The sequence below is a fragment of the Cucurbita pepo genome, chromosome LG13 (assembly GCF_002806865.2).
Source record: "Cucurbita pepo subsp. pepo cultivar mu-cu-16 chromosome LG13, ASM280686v2, whole genome shotgun sequence".
NCBI lineage: Eukaryota > Viridiplantae > Streptophyta > Magnoliopsida > Cucurbitales > Cucurbitaceae > Cucurbita > Cucurbita pepo.
This window is the reverse complement of record NC_036650.1, coordinates 7,314,173-7,339,551: the sequence shown is the minus strand read 5'-3', so window position 1 is coordinate 7,339,551 and position 25,379 is coordinate 7,314,173. Positions and strand designations below refer to the sequence as shown.

Here is a 25,379-nt window from a genome sequence, read left to right as displayed (position 1 = left end):
AAGAAGACTAAAAGAAATTATGAGTAATATATACCAAATTAGCAGACCACATCCCTTCTTAGTAGCACTTTAGGATGAATTCCACTATAGAGATTAGAAGGGTCCTGGTCATAAGGCGGCTTTTAAAAATTAAAAGTGAATAGCCATGGAATATCATATTATCACAAGAATTAAAAAGTTTAAATACTCACTTTGATCATTGCTCGACTTCTTTGCACTTGTTAAATTTGTATGTCATTCTGCAATTCGGATATTGCATATACCAACAGAACGAATTAGGATGAAAGGTGAGAGATCATGGCTAGGTAGAGCAAAAGGCATTAAGAAATGCATTCGGACTCCAAAATATACTCCACTGCTTCTTCAACGGTATTAACGACCTGCACGAATTGAAGTAGAAACTTGAGAGCGAGTCTTAATTTCATTATATATCATCAACTTTTTACTTACAAGATCAGCTGGAAACTCGTCCTGGTTTTCTTCACCCCTGAAAACTCCTGTCCTTGTTAAAATAGAAAACCAAGGTCGTCCTGCCTGAAATCACAATCGATACCAAATGGTAATAGCTGATTTTCTAATGTCGACATATTACAATGCCGATAAGATGATGAAATTATAAGGATAAAAAATGCGAACCTCTCGTGCACCTTTGATGTCTACCACGGGATTGTCACCAATCATATAAAGTGTTTTAAAACTATTAAACTCAATATCTTCTTTGTTCACAAAATGATCATCACAGTGAGATGAGAGAATCTGTCTCAACACAGTTTCAACATTCTTAAACACAAGAGGATTTGGTTTCCCGTAAGATACATACTCGAGTGGTCTATGGTGAATCCTGTGAATCAAAATCAAGTTGTTCTAACGAATGTTTAGAATAGTAATAATTCTAACACAAAAGATTAGCTTCTGATTAGCTGCTATCTGAATGCTGTTGAAAAACCAGCAAAAATTATAGAACAGTTTGTGAGTGAATGTAAAGAGAGAATAATCTCATATATGAACCAAAAAGGAAAATGGACCAAAATGTTATCTTGTTTTCTGAGTTTAAAGCATCAAATGGAGGAAATTTTGACACAAGATGGGAACTTTACCTATTAAATATACTTTCTAGTGCAATTTTAAAGGCGCCTATCCCCAGCCGCTTAAAAGGAAATGCAGCCTGCATGAAAAACCCAATCGGTACATTCTCAATTTTACTGGCAGTTGCAGCCATAAAGCAATGGAGATGCAAGTAAAAGAAATAACAAACAATTGCATGACACTACTGAGAGTTGTGACCTTGACAGCATGAGCAAGATATATATTCTCGACATTCTCGATAAAAAAAGTTAGAGATTCGAATCTCCACCTCTATACGTTGAAATGAAGAACTATATGACCCTTTGTTGGTAGAAATTGCAGACGTACGCCATAACTATTCTAAAACTATTTAAGTGTGTTATTTAGATGAGTAATTCATTGCTTAAAGAATCATTGAAGCTAACCTGATATTCAAAATCATCTGCAGCAAAATATAAAGGCACTTGATTCCCATTCTCCTGTCCTGGAAGGCCTCCAGATCTTAAAACATCACATAGAACCTAATTCATTCATCAATGAGTTTAAAGCTTTTGCAAGAATTGATATATCAAGAAGAGGTGCTGAATGCAAAGTTGGATTTCAATCTAATTGCGTTGAATCTGAACCTTAGTGGAAAACCTGGTCAAGGAAACTCAAAAGGGAAAAGGAAAGATGGGAATCAAATTTACAAAGGAAACAAATCGGCGTTGGTTAAAATTTGGACTTAAAATCTCGCAATTTCGACAACCGAAAAGGTTGAAAAAAAATTGTTGAAGATAAAATCAATTGATGAGTTGAAAGATATGCAATCAGCAACTCAGCAAGTCAAAGAATAAAAGGGAGAGAATGAATACTTGGATATCCCTGCCCCAATCAACAGGATCACTAACAACAAAAGCTGCCTTCACTCTTTCTGATAACACACTCTGCTTTCTCATCAACTTCTCGGGGTTGCAGGTCAAATCAAAAGCTTGTTGGGATGTCCAGTTCTTGTATTGGGATACAGGATCAATATTCTCAAAGAAGGAAGCGTATTCATCAAGGGAGAAAACTTTTCTGTTAAGGTATAGAAAAAAGCATACATACGTGATCCAACAAGCTCTGAATGAAAATGGACGAAAGTTAAACCAAGAAATATGGCTTAGAGCTTACTTGAAACCATACTCAGACATAACAAGAGCTGGCTGCCCTTTCCCGGTCGCAATAATAAGTTCGTTCTCAAAACTGAGATAAAAGAAATCAGCTAAATACCAACGTTAATAAGAAACATGCTGCAAAATATCATTCACAAAACCTTAGTTCATCCAAAATTTGTAAGTTTAAAGCATGTGGATGTAGGAAGTGCTCTCAAAACTTTTCGGCCGAGCCCCTAAGGTATCTCTTTCAAAGCATCAGTAATTTAGGAGAATATACAAAGCTCGCTGTGATGTCCCACATTGGTTGGGGAAGAGAACAAAACAAGGGTGTGAAAACCTTCCCCTAGCAAACGTGTTTTAAAGCCTTGAGGGGAAGCCCGAAAGGGAAAGCCCAAAGAGGACAATATCTGCTAGCGGTGGATCTGGGCCGTTACAAATGGTATCAGAGACAGACACCGGACTATGTGCCAGCGAGGAGGCTGTTCCCCAAAGGGAGTAGACACGAGACGGTGTGCAAGTAAGGACATTGGGCCCCAAAGGGGGTGAATTTGGCGGGGGTCCCACATCGATTGGAGAAAGGAAAGAGTGTCAGCGAGGACGCTGGGCCACGAAAGGGGGTGAATTGTGGTGTCCCACATTGGTTGGGGAGGAGAACAAAACACCCTTTATAAGGGTGTGGAAACCTTCCCCTAGCAGACGCGTTTTAAAGCCTTGAGGGGAAGCCCGAAACGAAAAACCCAAAGAGGACAATATCTGCTAGCAGTGGATCTGGGTTGTTACACTCACTCTCACCATTTTCATGTTAATCTCAAAACAACCTTCAAATGGTCTTTCATTTTCCTTTTTAGAAGGGGGATGAAAAAGGCTATATCACTTCAGAAAGCTAACTATCCATACGAGGAAATCTCCTGCAAGTTAACGTTCTTATTCTTTCATTTTGATGTACAACCTTGTCTACTTCAAAAGTACCGATATTGAGGGGAATAAGAACACTTCAAATATCTATTAAGTTACCTATTCAACAAACTTCTAAAACTTGAGTGACCCTGTACGACCTGCATCAAAGGTGTTGAAAAATGAGAGGTACAATAAAACGCACGAAATTAGTAAATCTATAAGACATTCTACACAAATAACTACCTGAGAAGGCAAGACATTCACTCCTAAAAGTTCACTCAATTCAATGGCACGTCTGGATTCAGGAGTACCGCCTCCTATATAGGTAGAGGAATAATTTAGTACTGAATACATTGAAGAAAGGGCCACTCAATATTGAATACAAAGAAGAAAGGAAGGGAAACTCACCATTGGTCAAGAAAAGAAAAGGAACTTTCAAAGTACCTAAAGAATAGGAGCATCTATTATATCAGATACATAGTCAATTTACAGAACCATGCCCAGAAAACAATGAAGCTATATAGATTAATCAGGTAGATGAAAAATCTTGCTGTTCGTCTAGTTGAGCCGTTCCACAATCAACTAATGGGCGGATTGTTGATAAAGAGTGAAATAAACTGTTGTTCAATTGTTTCCACTAAAAGGTGAAAGGGTGCTCGTGATGGTGTGGAATATAAACCAAGAAAATTGTACTTCGTTAGATAAACAGATACCAGAGGACGTAGAATCCGCATACAATCTCTTCAAAGCTTTGCTAGATCCTCCAATAGGACGGTGGCCCCTTAGAACANAAAGATGGGAATCAAATTTACAAAGGAAACAAATCGGCGTTGGTTAAAATTTGGACTTAAAATCTCGCAATTTCGACAACCGAAAAGGTTGAAAAAAAATTGTTGAAGATAAAATCAATTGATGAGTTGAAAGATATGCAATCAGCAACTCAGCAAGTCAAAGAATAAAAGGGAGAGAATGAATACTTGGATATCCCTGCCCCAATCAACAGGATCACTAACAACAAAAGCTGCCTTCACTCTTTCTGATAACACACTCTGCTTTCTCATCAACTTCTCGGGGTTGCAGGTCAAATCAAAAGCTTGTTGGGATGTCCAGTTCTTGTATTGGGATACAGGATCAATATTCTCAAAGAAGGAAGCGTATTCATCAAGGGAGAAAACTTTTCTGTTAAGGTATAGAAAAAAGCATACATACGTGATCCAACAAGCTCTGAATGAAAATGGACGAAAGTTAAACCAAGAAATATGGCTTAGAGCTTACTTGAAACCATACTCAGACATAACAAGAGCTGGCTGCCCTTTCCCGGTCGCAATAATAAGTTCGTTCTCAAAACTGAGATAAAAGAAATCAGCTAAATACCAACGTTAATAAGAAACATGCTGCAAAATATCATTCACAAAACCTTAGTTCATCCAAAATTTGTAAGTTTAAAGCATGTGGATGTAGGAAGTGCTCTCAAAACTTTTCGGCCGAGCCCCTAAGGTATCTCTTTCAAAGCATCAGTAATTTAGGAGAATATACAAAGCTCGCTGTGATGTCCCACATTGGTTGGGGAAGAGAACAAAACAAGGGTGTGAAAACCTTCCCCTAGCAAACGTGTTTTAAAGCCTTGAGGGGAAGCCCGAAAGGGAAAGCCCAAAGAGGACAATATCTGCTAGCGGTGGATCTGGGCCGTTACAAATGGTATCAGAGACAGACACCGGACTATGTGCCAGCGAGGAGGCTGTTCCCCAAAGGGAGTAGACACGAGACGGTGTGCAAGTAAGGACATTGGGCCCCAAAGGGGGTGAATTTGGCGGGGGTCCCACATCGATTGGAGAAAGGAAAGAGTGTCAGCGAGGACGCTGGGCCACGAAAGGGGGTGAATTGTGGTGTCCCACATTGGTTGGGGAGGAGAACAAAACACCCTTTATAAGGGTGTGGAAACCTTCCCCTAGCAGACGCGTTTTAAAGCCTTGAGGGGAAGCCCGAAACGAAAAACCCAAAGAGGACAATATCTGCTAGCAGTGGATCTGGGTTGTTACACTCACTCTCACCATTTTCATGTTAATCTCAAAACAACCTTCAAATGGTCTTTCATTTTCCTTTTTAGAAGGGGGATGAAAAAGGCTATATCACTTCAGAAAGCTAACTATCCATACGAGGAAATCTCCTGCAAGTTAACGTTCTTATTCTTTCATTTTGATGTACAACCTTGTCTACTTCAAAAGTACCGATATTGAGGGGAATAAGAACACTTCAAATATCTATTAAGTTACCTATTCAACAAACTTCTAAAACTTGAGTGACCCTGTACGACCTGCATCAAAGGTGTTGAAAAATGAGAGGTACAATAAAACGCACGAAATTAGTAAATCTATAAGACATTCTACACAAATAACTACCTGAGAAGGCAAGACATTCACTCCTAAAAGTTCACTCAATTCAATGGCACGTCTGGATTCAGGAGTACCGCCTCCTATATAGGTAGAGGAATAATTTAGTACTGAATACATTGAAGAAAGGGCCACTCAATATTGAATACAAAGAAGAAAGGAAGGGAAACTCACCATTGGTCAAGAAAAGAAAAGGAACTTTCAAAGTACCTAAAGAATAGGAGCATCTATTATATCAGATACATAGTCAATTTACAGAACCATGCCCAGAAAACAATGAAGCTATATAGATTAATCAGGTAGATGAAAAATCTTGCTGTTCGTCTAGTTGAGCCGTTCCACAATCAACTAATGGGCGGATTGTTGATAAAGAGTGAAATAAACTGTTGTTCAATTGTTTCCACTAAAAGGTGAAAGGGTGCTCGTGATGGTGTGGAATATAAACCAAGAAAATTGTACTTCGTTAGATAAACAGATACCAGAGGACGTAGAATCCGCATACAATCTCTTCAAAGCTTTGCTAGATCCTCCAATAGGACGGTGGCCCCTTAGAACAACTCCATCAATGTCAAATGCAATCCCAAACGAAGAACTGTAATCGTAAGCTATTTTCACTTCTCGATCATCATTATCAACAGCAATAAATGGTAAATTTCATCTTTCTAATCAACAAATAAATAAAACACGGTCAATTTCTATGAAAATGGAGAAGAAAACAACGGGACTGGAATTTGTCCCTAAATCCTATGAAAATCCTTTACAACGCTTAAAGTAGCTAACCAAAGAATCAACTAAAATGCGGAGAATTCAGAGTAAGATTAAGACGACAAACCGTTCTAGTCGAGATTGAATCGGAGAGAAGGAATAGAAACCAGCAGAAGCCAGAGATTGAAACGAACGAATAGTTCCTTGAGAAACTCTGAAGACAGTAAGAATTTTCATCTCATTTCCATGCAACAGCCCCCCTCGCCGAGTTCTGTTGCCTACGACTGCGAGTGGCGCGCGCCAAATGAGCGACCAGTGGTCTATGTTTTATGATAGATTTCAATGGTATGAAATATCAATTTTTGGTAAAAATTAATTTGTGATCTAAAAACAAAAGTTTAAAAAACATTAAAATTTTATTTTTTGTTTTTCAAATATGTTATTTTCCGTAATTTCATTTTAAATCATTATTAAAAAATTTGTTTAATAAACACACTTATAAACCATAAAACTACTTGCAGATTTTTCAAAATTAATATTAGATTGAATATAAATTATTATTAAGTTATTTATTTATTAAAATATTTTAAATTTTATGCTTTAGAGGTGGGAGATGGAACCCTCTTTAGGATTAAGTTTGGACTATTACAAATAGTATCAGACACATGTGATGAGTTTGGGCTATTACAAATAGTATCAGACACATATGAGCTGAGTTTGGACTATTACAAATATTATTGAGCTGAGTTTGGGCTATTACAAATATTATCAAACACATGTGAGCTGGGTTTAGACTATAACAAATAGTATCAGACACATGTGAGTTGGGTTTGGACTATTACAAGTAGTATCAGACACATGTGAGCTGAGTTTGGACTATTACAAACTATTACAAATAGTATCAAAACCAGACACACTATGATAGTCCAAACTCAGCTCACATGTGGACAATATTGTTAACTGTTACAAGTAGTATCAAAGTCAAGATACATGTCTATGTGCCAAGCGAGGATGTTGGGGCCACAAAAAGAGTGAACTGTGAGATCTCAAGTTTTAAGGGGGACGAAACATTCATTTTATAAGTATTATGGAAACATAAAAAGCTAAAACGAACAACATCTCTCAATCGTACTATATAAATTATAAAATCGAGATACATAACAATACCCCATCACGATTTCAATTTTCAAAATCAGAATCATAGATTTTGCAAAATAAAACAATTAAATCACGGAGACATAATTGTAAATAAACTAAAAAAAGAAAAAAAATTTAAATCATTAAACGACGATTTTGAATTTCCTCGTCAGTACGACGACGGCGACGGCGAAGGCGACTGCGACGGCGACGATGCAGGTGTAACGGAAGAAGGCTCAAACGTGTTGTCAGAAATTGGAACACTGGGCTCATCTTTAGTCTTATAATGCGGCATTCCGACGAAAAACACTTTATCGTCCCCCGACGATTCTTTGACCCTATAAAGCGGCATTCCGACCGAATACACTTTGTCGTTTCCCGATGAGTCCATTCCGTTTAGGTTACCACCGGCGGCCGTGGCGATCGTCGGAATGGAGCATAGAATTAGACCTACCAGCAGCGCGGAGGCGACTGTGGCCCTCGATGGAGACTTGTTGAAGAGAACCGCCATGGCCGGTGATCGATCGGATCCGTTAGATTAGTTGAGAGGATACAGTTATTTTGAAGATCCGTTTATTGCCTTGTTATTGTTCTGTCGTTTAGTTTCCTTTTTATATGAAACTTGGGGATGGAATTAGTGGTGGGAAATAATTTATATTTTTGGTTTAGAAAATTATATTTTTAGTTAATGGTTTGAATTGGAGGTTTAGTCAAAGCGGGGGAAATGAAAAAAAAAAAAAATATTTAAATTAATAATCATGAATTAATTTATATATTTTAGAGATATTTGTACTTAAAAGGCAGGAACACTTGTTTGAAATTTAAATAACTCTGGTTAATCATGTCTAGATAAGAATACTTGTTTGAGATTCGAATCATTCCACAAGTAAGATTGATCATGTCAAGCTTGAATGATTCACATGCAATTTAAACTACGTTAAAATTACAAATAAACTTAATCATTAGCTAAATGAAAGCACAAAGGCTTCTTTTACTATATTTTTCAAGTCTATTTACAAATATAGCATACGTAGCTTTATATAAATTCAAAATGAAACTATTTAAGGCATTATAAAATGGTAACATTCATACCTTATTACCATAATTAACTATTATATAAATGTAACGTGAAGTAAATAAAAAATCTTAAAATATATTAAAGAAATACAATAACTTTAAATTACGGTAAATTACAATCCATCCAAAATTTATAATAATGAAACTTTATTCGGACATGAATTGAAATATCTTTTGATAATTTCAACGACATTTTCTTTCACATATTCATTGAAGTATATTGTATGATTGATGTCTCTTGATTCGTATCAAAATTTATCACGTTCTTCTTTATAAATTAGTATAAAACATTAGATGAAAAAATTATCATGTAATTCTTTATGCATTAAATAGAAAACGCTAAACAATATTGATAAAATTATACTATTTATTTAATTACTGCTTATTTTAAATAAGCTGTTCCACTTATTAAAATATATAATTTTAATTGGTATAATTATTGATTTTATTTGAAAATATAATTCTAAAAAATTGGGAGTACATATTCATATTTATTTATTTGCTATAAGAAAAATTACCGGGAAAAAATGATTTTAGGGAAAAAAAAAAAGGAAAAAAAAGAAAGTCATCTCGTGGGCCCGGATCCAAACCAAAGCCCAAAAAAGCGATGTGAAACATGGTCCAACAAAGCGGTATAAAACGTGGCCCAACCACTCTCCGCGCGCGTGTTCTTCAATCCCTCGTTTCGGTACTCAGTTCCACAATTCACAGCGTCTCTCCGTCTGTGCTCCACTGCCGACGATCACTTTCTCTCCATTTGCCGGCGGAACTGTTAGTGCCTAAACTGCTGCTGCTGCTAAACCCTAATTTTCCACTCTTCTACCGTCGCGGTCTTTTTCTCTCTCATGTGAGCACCATCATTCGTATCGCCAGCAGAATAATTCAACGGTACGTGGTTCTTATTCGCTTTCTTTCTGAAAGAGGCTAGGTTTTGATCATGGATTAGCTTACCATTTCGTTTTTGGACATTTTTTTTTTCGATTACGGTTTTGGATGACAGAAATGTCGTTGAATTTTTTCGTTTCTTCGTGGGGTACTTATGAATGCATCGTTCGTATGGGATTATTGCTGTATTGATCAAGAGCATACGTCCTCTATTTGACTTAATTACAATTTTAAGCCTTGGTCTTTTGAACCCTTTGCAATCTCAATCCTCACCTTCGGCTCTCCTCTTCATTCTCCCTCGCTGCCAATCTCTATTCTGTATCGGATAGCAGAATCTTATAATCCCCGAGAATCGCTACTCCCTGTCCTGACTTCTCCTGGATCGTCCCTCTACTTTAATCTCATTCACTCGGGCCGTTTGCTTCAAGGTTTAAATGTTTTTTTTAAAGAATATTTTGCAAGTTAAGGTTGCTCAACTCGAAGGATGAATTAAAAAAAAAAAAAAAAAAAAAAAAAAAAANTTACTATTTGTATTTGCTGAATCTTTCCTTCTCTCTCACAGTTAAAAAAGGCTGTTTAAATCTAAAAAAATAGTGTTTATCAATCCACATCCACTTTCTTCTAGCTTCAGCATTCGATAAAAACCAATTTCTTATGAAGTAATCAATTTAGATTTCATCGAGAAATAACTAGAAAGCCTTACGAAAATGTTTTCTTGGGGTTCCTTATTCTCTTGAGCTGCCCGTGTGGCTCAAACTACGGCGTATTGGGTTCTACTCCACTGCAAATCTTCACTTTCCCTGAGCTTCCTGGTGTAACTTTAATTATATAATCTGGCTACGAGCCATAATTGTCTACCCTTCTATCGTTGTCTTCCTCTGTGTAAGCACCATCATTTCTACCATCCAAGGACTTGGTGGGGTTGGGTTGGGGGAAAAATTAAAACTGCCCATGTTGGTGAATTATGATAATTATGTGATTTACCTTTCAATTTATGCACTCCATTTTTCTTGTCCAACTCTCTCTAAACGTGTTCTTTCAATTGGCCATGCTTTATTATATGTCAGTAAATCCTTTCTATCAAAAAGTAATTGTCATTAAGAACCGAGCAGTTGGCAGATTTATATATCAAGTAACTTGTAAAGTGGTAGTTATCTTTATATCTATTAGTTTATTGCAACACAGGACATGGACCATCATGAAGATGATGGCCGCCCAGTGAGTGAGAGTCAGCCCAAGAGGGATGATGAGGTAAGATTGATGTACAAGTTTAATTGTTCTCATTTAGTTCTATTAGCTTTTTATTTATTCCATTCATTTACATTGCAACTGCCTCATGAGTAATTGGATATTGTGGTATTTATGATTTGCATCCTCACAACCCTGCTACTTGTAGGAAACTGCTGCTCGCCAGGAAGAAATTAAAAAGTCATTTGAAGCTAAAATGGCTCTACGACAAAGTAATCTGAATCCAGAGAGGCCTGGTTAGTGAATTATCTGTAGCATTTTTTTATGATCATGTTATTATTTGAGTTAGATGGTAATTCTAAATTTTTACTTCGCGAATGGAGTGTTTAATATCATGGCTTCAAGTGAACTGAATTGAGAGTTGATCGCCCATCCTAGAGTTCCTTTTGTAGGCTCACTACCCCTTCATGAATGAGGGCAGGATTATTCCAGAAAATTGAAGGTTTTGTGACCTCTGCCATTGAATTTATGGTATTTTGCAATTTGACTATGGTGAAAGTGTAGCTTTGTTAATGGTCTCATGAAGCTATTCAAGAGCCTTGTTGTAGTTGGTGATGTTGGTTTAATGGTACTTCTGATGATGAAACTTTATGGTTTCGGCTTTGTTGAATGGCTCAAGAGTCATAAGGGAGATTGGGCAAGGAGAAAGTCTGCAGCCACAAAAATGTCCAGATCCTAATGCTTAAGAAATTGTTGATGTTAGGTTTTTCCTGCTAAAAATCCAAAGTTGCATTGTCAATAATCTCTCTCTCTCTCTCTAATTGACCACAATATCGATCAACTTCAGCGTTTCATGTGTTATTGCTAGTTTCTTGATGATTAAAAGGATTGCTGAACACATACTTTATCAATAAGATGGCTCTTGAGCCTCAATCACTTTGGGCTCATCCTTGTTGACAGTTTTATGTGGGTAAGGTAAAACTTGGGTAGAAGTGGATGAAATGAATAAAGGGGTGGTGCTAAAATTTCTATCTTGCTTGATGGAATATTTAAGGGGTGAATAATTGAAGATAGGCTTGTCGAAGTGCTTGGTAGATTGGTTGACTGTGGTATTCTTGGGGACGTGTCCTTAAGAATCTACCTTCTATTTTTGTCTGAAGGATTTAGTGGTGGCTCTTTTGTTGGGGAAGGACATATTACTGTGGAGGAATAGCTACCAACTTTATAGAACTTTGGGACGTATCGTAACTTTATCTGCCATTTGGTGGTTGTGATAAAAACTCATTTGTAAAGATACCCCTCACTGATCATTACGAAGACCAACTCAAAGGAGTTTTTATTTTTTTATTTTTGTAGGTTTTGGACTTTGGAGGATGCCTTTGCTTCCCTCATTGTACTTCCTTTTTTGTTTTTTCATCTCACTTTGTCCTTCCATTTTTGATAACGGAACTAATTTTATAGTAAGCATAAGTTGCTCTTTCTACTTCAGAAGAGACAATGTTCAGTTAATTCAACATTTTGTCTGATGGAGAATGGTTTAATAAATGACAACTTTGAGGAAAGTGAACAGATTTTATTTTTTTTAATTTCACCAAACTACATATGTAAGTTAATTTCATTTGACACATATTTGATACATTTTTCCCCATGTACATCCAATTTGTTAACGTTTGTTTTTGCCTGCAGACTCCGGATTCCTTAGAACGTTGGATTCTAGTATTAAACGCAACACAACTATTATTAAAAAGTTAAAGCAGATAAATGACGAACAACGAGAAGGGCTGATGGACGAGTTGCGTAATGTAAATATGAGTAAATTTGTTAGTGAGGCTGTTTCTGCTATATGTGATGCCAAGCTTAGAGCTTCTGATATTCAAGCAGCTGTTCAGGTAACCTCCTTTCAGTTCTTTTGTTTTCTTGGTCAATTTTTTTTGTTGTCAATGGGTGGAGTGCAATAGAAACTTAGCCACTTCAAATGTCTTGAACAAAAGGGTTCTCTACTAATATCGTGTTATATTTTTGTTATGTCCCTTCCTCCAATCGGTTAATATATTTTCTTCATTTTACATTGGTATTTTACCTTTTAGGCATATAGTTGATTTAAATTTCAATCTAGGGTCTCATTTAGTTGATAAGAAATGAGGACGGTAGTCATGTTTCTTAGCTGTACTATGGAATATTAATTTGGAGACAACTATTGAGTGCTGAACGTAGGGATTAAACTCTTGGGAGGGATCATGGTCTGATGCTTCAGCAACCCCATATTTCTTGTTGTAAATTTGACACCTTTGTTTTTTTTTTTTTTTTGTTAAAATTACAAATTTAGTCCATAAACTTTGAAGTTTGTCTATTTGGTCCTTTTTGATCTTTCAAAACTACAAATTTAATCTTTGAACTTTTGAATTTTTTTAATTTTCCGAGTCTACTAGACACAAACTTGAAAGTTTAGGGAGGTTTTAGGCACTTTGAAAAGCCTCTCTTTGTTCTTTCATTCATCTGAGTGAAAGTGACTTTCTCATAAAACTTAATGATCTACTTAACCAAATTAATGGTGGGCATAAGTGACCAAGTCTTTTTGTAATTACTCTCTTGGTTTGGTCTTTTAAGACTCGACCTCATTTTATTTTTATTCTTTTGGTTGGGGGCAAGCTGGCTTGTATGCCCTTCTGTATTCTTCCATTTTTTTTTTCAAAGTTCATTTTCATAAAAAAGAAGAAGAAGAAGAAGAAGAAGAAGAAGAAGAAGAAAAGGAAAGAAAAGAAAAAGATTCGTAGGAACAAATTAATCTGTTTAGAACATAGATTTATGAGATTATTTTTATAGTTTGATAACCAAATTTTCACACGCTGAACAACAGAAACAATAGTAAAAGTTCAGGCACTAATCTAGATCTGATGTGTTCTCTTTTCCCTTCCCCACCGGAAAAAAAAAGATCTGTTCGCTTCTTCACCAAAGGTACAAAGACTTCTCACCGTGCCTGATTCAAGGGCTTTTAAAAGTATTCTTTCCTGGAAAGTCTGGGGATGACTTGGATGCTGATAGGAACTTGAAGGCCATGAAGAAGCGCAGCACTCTCAAACTTCTCTTGGAACTTTTTTTTGTTGGAGTTGTAGAAGACAGTGCAATTTTCAATAATATTATTAAGGATCTTACAAGTATTGAACATTTGAGGGATCGGGATACTACCCTAACAAACTTGACTCTCCTTGCTAGCTTTGCTCGGCAAGGGAGAATCCTCTTGGGTCTACCGCCTACTGGACAAGATCATGAGGAGGTACACAATTTTTTTCTCAATTTCTACATACCCTGGCACTGTTCATGTAACCTTTTTATATGTTTCGTTTTTTTTCCACTTCTTTTCAACTATTTTTAATTAGTTTATGCTTCTCATCTATAATGGATTTCCATGTCTGACAGTTACTAGTTACATGATACAACTTGCCATGTGATTGTACTATTGACTTTTTTCTATGAAAATTTCTCCTCCCCAGGCATGCTTTACTCTTAACTCACTGGGTAACGTTCTATTACAGTTTTTTAAGAGCCTCAATATTACTGCCGACCAAAAGAAATTCTTCAGGAAGGCATTTCATACATATTATGATGCAGCAGCAGAATTGCTTCAGTCTGAACATACAGTAAGAGATTCACTATCTTCTCTAGAGCTACTTATTTGATTTATCATTCACTCTCCTCTCCTCTCTTGTTTTGCCCCTTCCAAGCTTAAATTCAAAGTTAAGACTCATGTTTTGGTTGTTTAACGTTAATTCATTAGGATGTGTTTTTATTTTATAATTTTTTTGGCCATTATGTTAACAAAATAATCATGCTTTCTTTTCCATGAATATTTTGTACTTGCAATATTTTTATGGGTAACTAACTTTCATCAATATGAACGAAAGAATATATATTACAATTGTAATAATTGTTTGCTCATCACATTTTTTTTAAACGGCAGTCACTTCGCCAAATGGAGCAGGAAAATGCCAAGCTCTTGAATGCAAAAGGAGAGCTTAATGATGAAAATGTCTCTTCATATGAGAAGTTACGAAAATCTTATGACCATTTATATCGAAATGTCTCATCGTAAGTTGCACTCTGACGCTCATTGTACAAGGAATTTAACAATCTTTTGGTAACTTGATGGATATATGGAATGTATATTTCTTAATGTTTTACACGTCAAAATTTAACATTTACTGCACATTTTTTTGGATAGGAAAAAAATTCATTGATTTATGAAATTTACAAAAGGGAGAAAATCCATCAAAATGAAGTTGCAAAAAACATTTATTTCACATTTTGCTAATAAATTCTTTATTGCACCTTCTGCGTTGAATTGAAACTTTGTTTAAATTCTTAATGACTCGCTCCTTGTTTAATGAATACTGATTTAGTTCTTATAATTTATTCCTTGGCATCCTTGTAGTATTCTGCTGAAGTAGTTTCTTATTTGATGTAATCTGGATGTATTTCCAATGCAAATATGATTGAATCTATCCTTAAAAGACGGGTATTGCACATAACATTGAGATCAAAGGTTGTTGAGTTGCATTAGAGAAATTTAAGTTTTCTTCTACTCAGAGGACATGGATGGAGTTGAAAATTGCTTGAAGAAAAATAAGATGGGTAGTCAATTTCATCATGTAAAGAAAATATGAATATGTGATAAAAATATTATATTTTGTGCTCATCTAAAGTAAAATAGATTCTATGAACTATTTTTCATTGGCTATTTATGGAATTCTACATTACACAGCTTAGCAGAAGCAGTTGATATGCAACCCCCAGTGATGCCAGAGGATGGCCACACAACCAGGGTTTCTGCAGGGGAAGATGTTTCATCACCTGCTGCTGGAAAAGATTCATCTGTGCTTGAAGCCATTTGGGATGATGAAGACACCCGGGCTTTCTATGAATGCTTACCAGATCTCAGGTTTGGCCTGGTCAAACTATATAATTTGCTGAGATCGTTTGGGGGAAATTTGTTTTTGCATCTATCTTAAAGTAGACGTCTATTGCCTAGAATTAAAGATACTTTTGGACACATTCATGCAAGCATGTTCTATATATGCACATACTCGTTTTTCAATAATTACAATAAAAATAACTTTTAGAACATGCTCATGCATGTTGTGATTGCAAGTCTCAGTAATGTTTTCTTATCGGGTAGTCCATTGTGTCCTTGCAAGAACTATATTTGTTGGTATATATATATATATTTGATAAGAATATTAGTTGGTATATTGAATGAACTTCTCAGGGCATTTGTTCCAGCAGTACTATTGGGAGAAGCGGAGCCTAAAGCAAATGAGCAATCTGCTAAACCAGCAGAAAATCTGGCTGTAATTTCTCATGCCTGCAATATTTTCTTTAGAACTTAAAAATTTCATAAACTGTTTTATAATAAACTCTCTACTCTGTCACTCCTCCCATGTCTGGTCCTATTTAAACTTATCACAGGTTTTACTTCTCTCCCTTGCTGTGTAGGATGGGCGTACATGATTTTTTTGGTCATAATTTAAAATTAATCAAGTCTAAGTTAGGTTTTAAATGATCTTTACTTTAGTAGAACATGGATTTATTTTCTTAGTATTCAGATGAGATTTCAATTAGTATTCAAATAAACTAAGTTGATAATGTCGAGAATTCTGTAGTTTAGCAATGTATCAAATATGAATTGAACACAATAATTTGTATTAAAATGAATATTATAAATTGTTCTTAGTTTTGCTTATTTTAATTTTAATACAATCTAATTTAGGATATTAACTTAGTTTTACAAACTGAAGTTACTTTTTGTATTTTTAGCCCTACAATATATATTTATATTCATCCCAGTATATATGTTTTCCTAGTACCTTTCTTCAGTAGTTTGGTATTGGTGAAAATAAAATAATTTAGAGAATAATAGTCCTTGGTTATTTTTCTAAATGTACCAATGATTTATAGTAATTGATAGCTTAAGTTTTTGTTTATTGACATCGTCTTAAAGTGGTGTAATGTTAAAAGTGTTGATTCCTTAGAAGAAAAAAATTGAACTCTGTTAAGTGTGAAGTTTAAAAGTGTAAAGTTCTAACTATTACTTTACTATATTTTTTCTATTTTACTTAAAACTTATTGAATTGTTTTTAGTGTATTGTTTTTATTTTATTCAAGTGGACTATGGATATTAAATAACGTTTTATGAATATTAAATTTAATATTTTAATAACTACGAGAATTTGATATGTTCGTGATTTATGAATGGAGGAGTGAATAAAATGGTCCAAAAACAAATTATCAAGCATTCTCCCTTTACATGTTGTATTAAATATATAGATTTGATCCTTTGTGGTCCTTATTAGCCTATTCCATGAAGATGCATTTTTTGCTGAGGAATTTGAATGTCTTTTATAGGAATCTGAAGCAGACCAAGGTCAGCAAACTTCTCTAGAGCCCGTTGAGATTTCTACAGATTCTTTGCTACAGGACGGAAAAATTAATGAAAAAGGGAAGGACAAAGAAGAAAAAGATAAAGAAAAGAATAAGGATACAGACAAGGAGAAGGGGAAAGAAAAAGACGCAGATAGAAAGATGGAAAATGAAAAAGAAAAACTTAAAAATATTGAAGGAACTAATTTGGATGCTTTGTTGCAGAGGCTCCCTGGCTGTGTCAGCCGTGACCTTATTGATCAGTTGACTGTAATTTCTTCTCTTTTCCCCAGCTTAATTGTGTCTTTTTTATAGGTAATGAAGGCTGGATCTTCGTTAAGAATTTGATGTTAATATTCTTGTATAATTGCAGGTAGAGTTTTGTTATTTGAATTCCAAGGCTAACCGGAAGAAGCTTGTTCGAGCTTTGTTTAATGTACCTAGAACGTCTTTGGAGTTACTGCCTTACTACTCACGCTTGGTCGCGACATTGTCAACTTGTATGAAGGATGTATCTGTCATTCTCCTCCAGATGTTAGAGGAGGAGTTCAACTTTTTATTGAACAAAAAGGTCTCATTTTAGTTCATAAAACTTTTGTATGAATGGAGTTGTCCTTTTATCTTCTATTAATTTCTTTACTGTTTTTTTTTTTCAAACAGGACCAAATGAACATTGAAACGAAGATAAAAAATATTAGGTTTATTGGAGAGCTCTGCAAGTTCAAAATTGCTTCAGCTGGCCTTGTTTTTAGCTGTTTGAAGGTATGAGCGGAGGAGACACCTGTTGATGTTTATTCTTTCCTTCATTATGTTTTATTGTTCTATGTATTTTTAAATCATATATTTGTCACATACGTGCCAGAGTTTCTCATGTTTGGCATATGGCGTCAAATTTCTTGTATTGGGATTATTTTGTTTATTTAAGAAGTTTTTTTTTTTTTTTCGCTTTTAATTGATTGTTCCAATCACTTTGGGTGATATTCAACCAATTACCTCATTTTCATTACCTTTATTTCTTTTGTTTGGGGGTAAGAGAATTTTATTGATAAGATGAAATTACAAAGGGGAAGGAAAACCTAGCCCCCAGCTAAGGAAGATTACAAAGAGCTCTGCATAGAGAGGTATTCAATTGTGATTGTTGCAAATAGTACGAAATTTTCCCAAGAGCTGAAAATTAGTGTTGAAAACAATCAAAGGTTTACCTTGTTGTTGAAGACTCTTTTATTTATTTCTTGTCATTAAAGCCAAAAGAAATCTCTAACTGCGAGCTGAACGAGAAATTATGCTAGTTATGAACGAGAAGTTGATGTTTCTGTTGTGGTTGGAAAATGATGGTTAATTGATGAGCACATTTGATCTCATTTTGGCAGGCATGTTTAGATGATTTCACTCACCACAACATTGATGTTGCTTGTAATCTTCTTGAGACCTGTGGACGTTTTCTTTATCGGTCTCCTGAAACTACAGTTCGGATGGCTAACATGTTGGAGATATTGATGCGCTTGAAAAACGTAAAAAATTTGGATCCCCGGCATAGCACCCTGGTAGAAAATGCATACTATCTTTGCAAGCCTCCAGAGAGATCTGCACGGGTGTCAAAAGTTCGTCCACCATTGCATCAGGTATGAGATGCATACAATGTTCACTAATCTTTCCCTATGTATAGTTGGTTCGTATGTTGTATTTACTCGTTGTTTTGTGCAGTATATTAGAAAGTTACTCTTCTCAGATCTGGACAAGTCTGCCATTGAGAATGTGTTAAGGCAACTTCGGAAACTTCCATGGAGCGAATGTGAGCAATACCTTTTAAAATGTTTTATGAAAGTTCACAAGGGGAAGTATGGCCAGATTCACTTGATTGCTTCTCTAACGTCTGGTTTGAGCCGATACCATGACGAGTTCTCAGTTGCTGTTGTTGACGAGGTATGTTCTGTTCATTGAAAACAAACTTAAATTGGGATTCGTCAGTCTACTAGATAAGATCATTACCTACAGATCGGGCTTTATTGGCTTTATTTCATATGACTTACCTTTTTATGCATATTAAGGAGTGTTCAGTACTACTACTTTTAACCGTGTAAAGATGCTTTCCTGTGATTAGAAACAAATGTTTTATCAGTAGTAGTATTACATATTTTAAATTTTGCTGCAACTCTTAAGTACTTTTGAATTATGTAGAACAGAAAAAACACATTAAAGTGCTTTTTAGAGAAGAAAATAACTATTTGCTTTTTAATGGGTTTTGACTCATGTTTATCAATTATCATTAATCTCTCTGTATCACGACACTTTCTACTTACCAGTAGTCTTTCTAGATTTTTTCTTTTTTTTTTTTAATAAGAGACAATTTGATTGATGATTGAAATTTATAAAAGGATATGATGTTTACAAAAGACCTTCCCTTCCTAGCATACTCTTTTTCTCATTTGATTATCAAATCAGTTTGTTGGTTTGTAAAAAATGTATTACAATTTTAATCACGTCCTCTTTAATTTGTCAGTTTGAAAAGTATATTTTAGTAATTCGTAAGTCTTTATAATGTGAAAGTTATTTTAATAATAGTAGATACAGGTAGTGATATGTTAAAGTTCGGTTTTTTGAAATTCATAATGTGAAAGTTATTTCTACTACATGATGAATGCATTCTGCATATTTGACCAGGTTCTCTTGTTTATATCTTGATTTATCTATTTTATTCATTTTGGTGGTTGTTATTTATCTCTATTATTTCTAGGTATTGGAAGAAATTAGGCTTGGACTCGAAGTAAATGATTATGGGATGCAGCAAAAGCGCATTGCCCATATGCGGTTTTTGGGGGAGTTGTACAACTATGAACTTGTAGATTCATCTGTTGTTTTTGATACCCTTTATTTGATTCTTGTCTTTGGGCATGGCACATCAGAGGTATGGAATTATTTTGTCGTTTTTTTTATTGTTTTTATAATTTTTTATAATTATTACTATTTACCTTGATACATCAAGATTTTTAATCAGTAGGCTTTGGTAATGTTGTTTATATCTGCTACTGTCTCACCTAAATTATTTTCTTGTGCATGCGTGCGTGTTTTATGTTTTCAGTTTTTATGTTGCATTCTTTGTACAGTAGAGTCAACTGTGCTTAAAATTGTTGAATCTTCACTACTGATCTTTTCTTTTTCTTTTGATAATAGAACATAGAAATAGTTTATAGAGACCAATGTTTTAAGCATTCAATGGGGATTTCTTTTGGGCTACCGCTGGCACCGAGGATGTAGTAATCTAATCAAGTTGGAAAGTATTGTTTCTGATTACAGAAGTGGTGGAAGACTTGGCCTTGGCAACTTCAAAGATCAAAAAAAAATGTAGGTCTTTTCATACATGTGGGTTTGAAGATTTCCACGATAAAGAGATTTCATATTTCTGTTGGTACTCTTGTGATAGACCTCAAATCACAAAGGTATAAATGTAAGTGGGTGTGGAAAGAGGGAACCGTGTGGGAGGTCGTTTACATGTAGGTGTCGGGCCTATTGAGTTTAGTGCGTGTTGAGGCCTTGAGGGAGAGTGGAGGCATATAGGTAAGGTTTGTTGTGGAGAAGGGGATCTTTTTGGGATGTAATTGTTAGTGTATGGAAGTATGAAATGCGAGGAGATTTCTGAGATTCTTTTCGGCAGTAAGATTCTTATTAGAGATTTGGCTTCCCTTCTTTTTTGGGGAAATGTTTCTAGTTCTTATTGAAAAAAGTACTTTTTATTGGAGAATCGCATCTTTGTTTGAGTGCCTTACATTGGCTTTTTAAGCCTGGCATGGATAAAAATACCTTGCATTGGCTTTTTAAGCCTGGCGTAGTATTATATTTGTGCCGGTAAGTCGGGTGTTGGTGGCCTTCCTCAAGACTCTTCAAGAACATAGATCTGTGTGTATATCTGAATAATTGTTTTCTCTATGAACCTTCAAGCTTAGTGATGGTTGGTTTTACTACTCCTTTGAGTGTCTATTGAGCTGACCGAGGGCTTCCCTTTCATTACTTTCACGATGAGGGAATTGCGTTCTCATTCGCATTAGTTGAAGCGGTGGAACCCTTGCTTGAGTCAAAGAGAAAGTTTGTGCACCTCTCTCCAAAATATACAATTCAGTATCAAAATCGGCTGAAGGAGAGTGAGGCGGTAGCAACTCTCCTAGCGCAGCCCATGGGGAAGCCTCTTCTTTCTAGTCTACATTGAGTGCGTTATAGGAAGAAATCTCAAAAGATTTTGACACGTTGGCACCAAAAGAAGAGGTAACTAGATTCCCCATCAGTTTCACTCACAATGCAGCAGTCTGGAGAGATGGATATCCAAAGAGGGCACCTTTGTAGCTTGTCTTAAGTATTAAGGCTCGAGTGGCCTACCTCCCAAAGAAAGAACTTCACCTTTTTGGGATATTTTCCATCTGAGTTGGTCACATAGAGATTTCTACCGCCCAAATCACCCATTGAAGATAGGTTGGCCATAGCAAGAACATGTGAGAGAATTATTCCTCGTATCAGCCACAGAACCATCAGCCTTTAGTGTAATAGCATAAGGGGATGGAAAATGGCCTCTTAAAGCCACATTGCCAATCCAAACATCAGATCCGAAGCTATTATCCGAAGATATCGTTTGCTTGATGATCTGGTTGTCATTTTATCAAATTAAAATTGGCTTCTTTAATTCATTTTTATGCTTGCTAGCTGGGGCAGTAAAATAGCAAGGAGTCGAGCCTAATAGGATGTGCAATCTGTTAATTTCCAATGAATGAACTAGAACAAACGTATGTTAAAGGCTTGTGGAGGATACCTAGTCTTGGTTTATGGAGTACAAGTTTGTTTCGTGGTGCTTGGCTAAATGAATGCTTTGTTTCAAGGCTAATGTGGTTGATTTTTGTTGCTTTTAGCAAGATGTATTGGATCCACCGGAGGACACTTTCCGCATAAGGATGATTATCACTCTTCTTCAAACCTGTGGTCACTACTTTGATCGAGGATCTTCAAAGAGGAAACTTGATCGATTTTTTATACACTTCCAGAAATATATTCTCAGCAAAGGCGCGCTTCCGTTGGACGTTGAGTTTGACTTACAGGTCAGTTGTTTACCTTGTTAGTTTACTTGCTAAATATTTTTCGAATGTATGTCATTGTAAGATAACAGCTGATGTTAAAGTTGATAGTTTTCATCCTTGTTTTGTTATGGACATGGTTCTATCTCCAAACCTACACTTGTATTCGAGTGTCTAACAAACTCTATCATGCTAACAAGTGCCCGAAATTCTTAGGCTCATTGAAACGTGTTCTATAATATTTGCAAATTATTCGTGTAAGTTTATTTAATGGTCACTAGTGTGATTGAAGTTTTTGTGATCTTTGTCAATTTGGTGAATCTTTAAGAAGTGGGAGAATGTATAGATTTTTGCTGAATACTTCCTAATGCATCTTCATTTATTTTATCTTCCTTGATTCTGATGAAGTTGCCTTTACAGGATTTATTTGCGGAATTGCAACCAAACATGACCAGATACTCATCCATTGAAGAGATAAATGCTGCTTTCGTAGAACTCGACGAGCATGAACGTTCTGTCTCGAATGTCAAGCCCAATACTGAGAAACACCTCGATGCCAAAAAGCCTAGCAGAGCAACTTCCAATACCACCTCAGCTAATGGAAGGGACACGGTGAATGGCTCCAAGGAAAATGGTGCAGCTCATGAAGACGGTGTTGATAGCGACAGTGATACAGGAAGTGGCACTATTGAGGCAGAGGGACATGATGATGAAGAGTCGGACTTGGAGAATCATGAAGATGGATGTGACACTGAGGATGACGAAGACGATGAAGAAGCGGGTGGGCCTGCTTCTGATGAGGACGATGAGGTTCACGTGAGGCCAAAAGTGGCTGAGGTAGACCCCAGAGAAGAAGCCAATTTCGAGCAGGAGCTCAGGGCTGTCATGCAGGCAAGATTTCTGTGATCACTTACTGTACATTTTATTAATTTTTACAAATTTATTGACGCCGTACATAAGGTTATTTCCGAATGCAGGAGAGTATGGACCAGCGCAGGCAAGAGCTACGTGGCCGACCAACGTTGAATATGATGATACCAATGAATTTATTCGAGGGATCGACAAGGGACCACCATGGAAGGGGGGCTGGGGGAGAAAGTGGGGATGAGGCATTGGAAGAGGATGCTGGGGGAAGCAAGGAGGTTCAGGTGAAAGTTCTTGTGAAGCGTGGGAACAAGCAGCAAACCAAGAAGATGTATATCCCTCGTGATAGTGCACTTTTACAGAGCACTAAACAGAAAGAAGCAGAGGAGCTAGAAGAGAAGCAAGATATTAAGAGGTTAATCTTGGAGTACAATGACCGTGAAGAAGAAGAACTTAATGGATTAGGCTCCCAAACAATGAATTGGATGCAAACAGGGAACAATAGAGCCCCTACTCGGGGCAACAACTGGGACGCCTCTGGCGGGAGGAGCGGTGGGTCGCATCATCCCCATCATCGGTATCCTGGCGGTGGCGTGCATTATAGTCGAAAGAAGTGAGCTTAGTTCATCATAAGTTCCCTCCCTGATAGTTGAAGTCAACCACAGCAGGCTTCGGAAGTATGTGAGTCTGCCTCGAACATTTTAATTTACCGCTCTCCAGTCCGTTACAGGAGTTATTTCGTCACAGTATTTTGTCAACGGTCACCGACATACGTACAGATCCCAACAGTTTAATCTCTGAGTCGAGCTTTCTTCGATGCTAGAACATGGAGGATGAAGGGAACCATAGACGACAACAACAACGACAAAATCTGTGGAAAATTTCACCCATTTTTAGCAAGTTGGTTGGTAAGTCGTGATAAAATGAAGAAAGGAGGCTTTCGGTTTGTATATCGCGTAAGTGTCGAGTCGATCCCTATCTACTTTTAGAGCAATTGTGTTTGTTATTGCATGAAAAGAATGATTTGTTTGGATCTAGAAGTTGTATGACAATTAAAAGAATAACTGCGGGATCTCGTCTTGTACAGTTCTTCGTCGTTTCTGGGCATTCGGCAATTTCGGTCCCAAGGCGAAACCCAAATCTGTGTTTACCATCAGATTAGTAGAATTATAAAGGTTAAAAATATCATTTTGGTCCTTTTATTTGAAATTTGGTCATTTTTAGTCCTTGTATTTGTATAAATTTTAAATTTAGTCCCTATTTCTACTTTAGTGCTGATTTTTCAAAAATGGAAAAGTAATCACATTGTAATAATTATTATTTTTTTAATGAAAGGATGATAGAAAATAAAATAAAATAAAATAATACTTCAACCAATTTTATCTCCATTTTACCCTTGTCCATTATTAATTTACATTTTTTGTCTTTTAATTTAAATATTAATAGTTAATTATTCCTCTTGATTTCCAGCTCAGAATTTAAAAATTAGCACAATTTTCTCGAAAAATGCACAGTTATTATGGTTATTTAAAAACAACTAGAAATGTGAAAAGTCCAAAATAATAGAAGAGAAAAATAAAGTTTCTACCTCCAAAACGATCTGTCGTCTGATCGATTTCATGTCATCTTCTTTAAAATTGCTTTACGAGCTATCAATTTGGATGAGCTAACGTTCATATTTTGAATTTATTGATTTCAATGTAATTTTTATTTTTATTTTTTCAAATTTTGATGACATATGAAGTTGGGTATTTTTGTCAATGCAATTAGGGTTTCGAGAGGCTATTAAAAGTTGTTCGAATCTTTCGGCAAGAATCGTCTCAAAGCTTAATCTTCAGGTAATTTGTGTTTAACTGAAATGGAATTGATTTGGATGAATCTCCTCAATTCGTTAAAATATATATTCTCGACCAAAAGATCAAAGATTCGAATACTTATTCTCGTTTGAATGAAATTTATTATTTTAATTTTCAAAAAAACATTTCTAAAAAGTAAATAATTACTCTTTAATGTTATATATCTAAACAAACGGCCTCTACAACTTTGTTTAATTTGAAAATACTAACATTTTAAAATTTAAATAATCAGTTACAAGAGAAAGAGATTATAATTGAGTATTAAATACCCTGAGATTTCTGTACATTTAATGCATTTCCATATTTGTAATTCAATCACATAACCATTTTACAATATTAATTTTTTTAATTTTTTTTAAAAAAATTTAAATATAATCCGCCAAAGTTAGCTTGCTTGTTTAAATTTTTTTTTGATAAAATACATCTAGTTTTTGAAATTTTAAAAATTAAATAATTTTTGTTCTTAAAATTTTAATAATTTTTTATTCCACCAATTAGAAACCATTTTCGGGCTACTTAAAAATTAATTTCTTTGAATAAATTTAAGTTAAATTAAAATCTTGATTTTTTTTAATTGAAAAAAATGTTCTGGCAGGCTGTGCTTTCTGTTCATATAATGTATACCGCTCTAGTTGTTCGTTCAATAATACAATAAAATTATAAAGTTGTAAATTTGTTGTACCCAAAATTTTATCTATTATATATTTTTAA

The 25,379-nt window shown here is 35.5% G+C and overlaps 2 protein-coding genes across 4 annotated transcripts; one reads left to right on the top strand and one right to left on the bottom strand.

Moving 5' to 3' along the window:
* Positions 1-8: 8 nt before the first annotated feature.
* LOC111808296 (uncharacterized protein YKR070W-like) lies at positions 9-6,494 on the bottom strand. Of its 3 annotated transcripts, none has more exons than XR_002817047.1 (13): positions 6,321-6,494; positions 5,968-6,080; positions 5,663-5,698; positions 5,498-5,571; positions 5,372-5,412; positions 4,374-4,445; positions 4,076-4,277; positions 1,491-1,586; positions 1,098-1,165; positions 637-841; positions 451-534; positions 192-380; positions 9-104 (listed from the first exon to the last, which is right to left on the bottom strand). XR_002817047.1 is itself a non-coding variant. In XM_023694195.1 (13 exons), exons 1-13 carry the CDS (start codon positions 6,428-6,430, stop codon positions 321-323), a joined length of 1,161 nt encoding a protein of 386 aa, XP_023549963.1. In that variant the 5' UTR covers positions 6,431-6,494; the 3' UTR covers positions 106-320. The 3 variants fall into 3 exon arrangements, 2 of the variants coding, with proteins under 2 accessions (XP_023549963.1, XP_023549962.1); XM_023694195.1 differs by lacking the exons at positions 9-104; positions 4,076-4,277; positions 4,374-4,445; ... (1 more) ...; positions 5,498-5,571; positions 5,663-5,698 and adding exons at positions 1,920-2,121; positions 2,218-2,289; positions 3,216-3,256; ... (1 more) ...; positions 3,507-3,542; positions 3,812-3,888 and having other exon boundaries at positions 106-380; positions 6,045-6,080; XM_023694194.1 differs by lacking the exon at positions 9-104 and having other exon boundaries at positions 106-380.
* A 2,573-nt stretch (positions 6,495-9,067) lies between these two features.
* Positions 9,068-24,021, top strand: LOC111808513 (regulator of nonsense transcripts UPF2-like). The gene is made up of 18 exons (XM_023694548.1): positions 9,068-9,295; positions 10,478-10,543; positions 10,689-10,776; positions 12,167-12,369; positions 13,413-13,754; positions 14,014-14,118; positions 14,439-14,566; positions 15,240-15,416; positions 15,744-15,825; positions 16,880-17,164; positions 17,268-17,465; positions 17,555-17,656; positions 18,265-18,516; positions 18,599-18,817; positions 19,629-19,799; positions 21,787-21,972; positions 22,369-22,839; positions 22,926-24,021. The coding sequence occupies exons 2-18, from the start codon at positions 10,481-10,483 to the stop codon at positions 23,427-23,429; spliced, it is 3,576 nt and encodes a 1,191-aa protein (XP_023550316.1). The 5' UTR covers positions 9,068-9,295; positions 10,478-10,480; the 3' UTR covers positions 23,430-24,021.
* Positions 24,022-25,379: the final 1,358 nt, after the last annotated feature.

Excerpts from the sequence above, each read along its gene's own strand:
- LOC111808296 (XM_023694194.1), bottom strand. The coding sequence starts at position 6,430 with ATGAAAATTCTTACTGTCTTCAGAGTTTCTCAAGGAACTATTCGTTCG. Across the intron at positions 6,081-6,320 it reads ATTCAATCTCGACTAGAACG|TTCTTCGTTTGGGATTGCAT; the intron begins GTTTGTCGTCTT and ends TTACGATTACAG. Across the intron at positions 5,572-5,662 it reads TTTTCTTTTCTTGACCAATG|GAGGCGGTACTCCTGAATCC; the intron begins GTGAGTTTCCCT and ends CTACCTATATAG.
- LOC111808513 (XM_023694548.1), top strand. The coding sequence starts at position 10,481 with ATGGACCATCATGAAGATGATGGCCGCCCAGTGAGTGAGAGTCAGCCC. Across the intron at positions 15,417-15,743 it reads GAATGCTTACCAGATCTCAG|GGCATTTGTTCCAGCAGTAC; the intron begins GTTTGGCCTGGT and ends TGAACTTCTCAG. Across the intron at positions 17,466-17,554 it reads ACTTTTTATTGAACAAAAAG|GACCAAATGAACATTGAAAC; the intron begins GTCTCATTTTAG and ends TTTTTCAAACAG.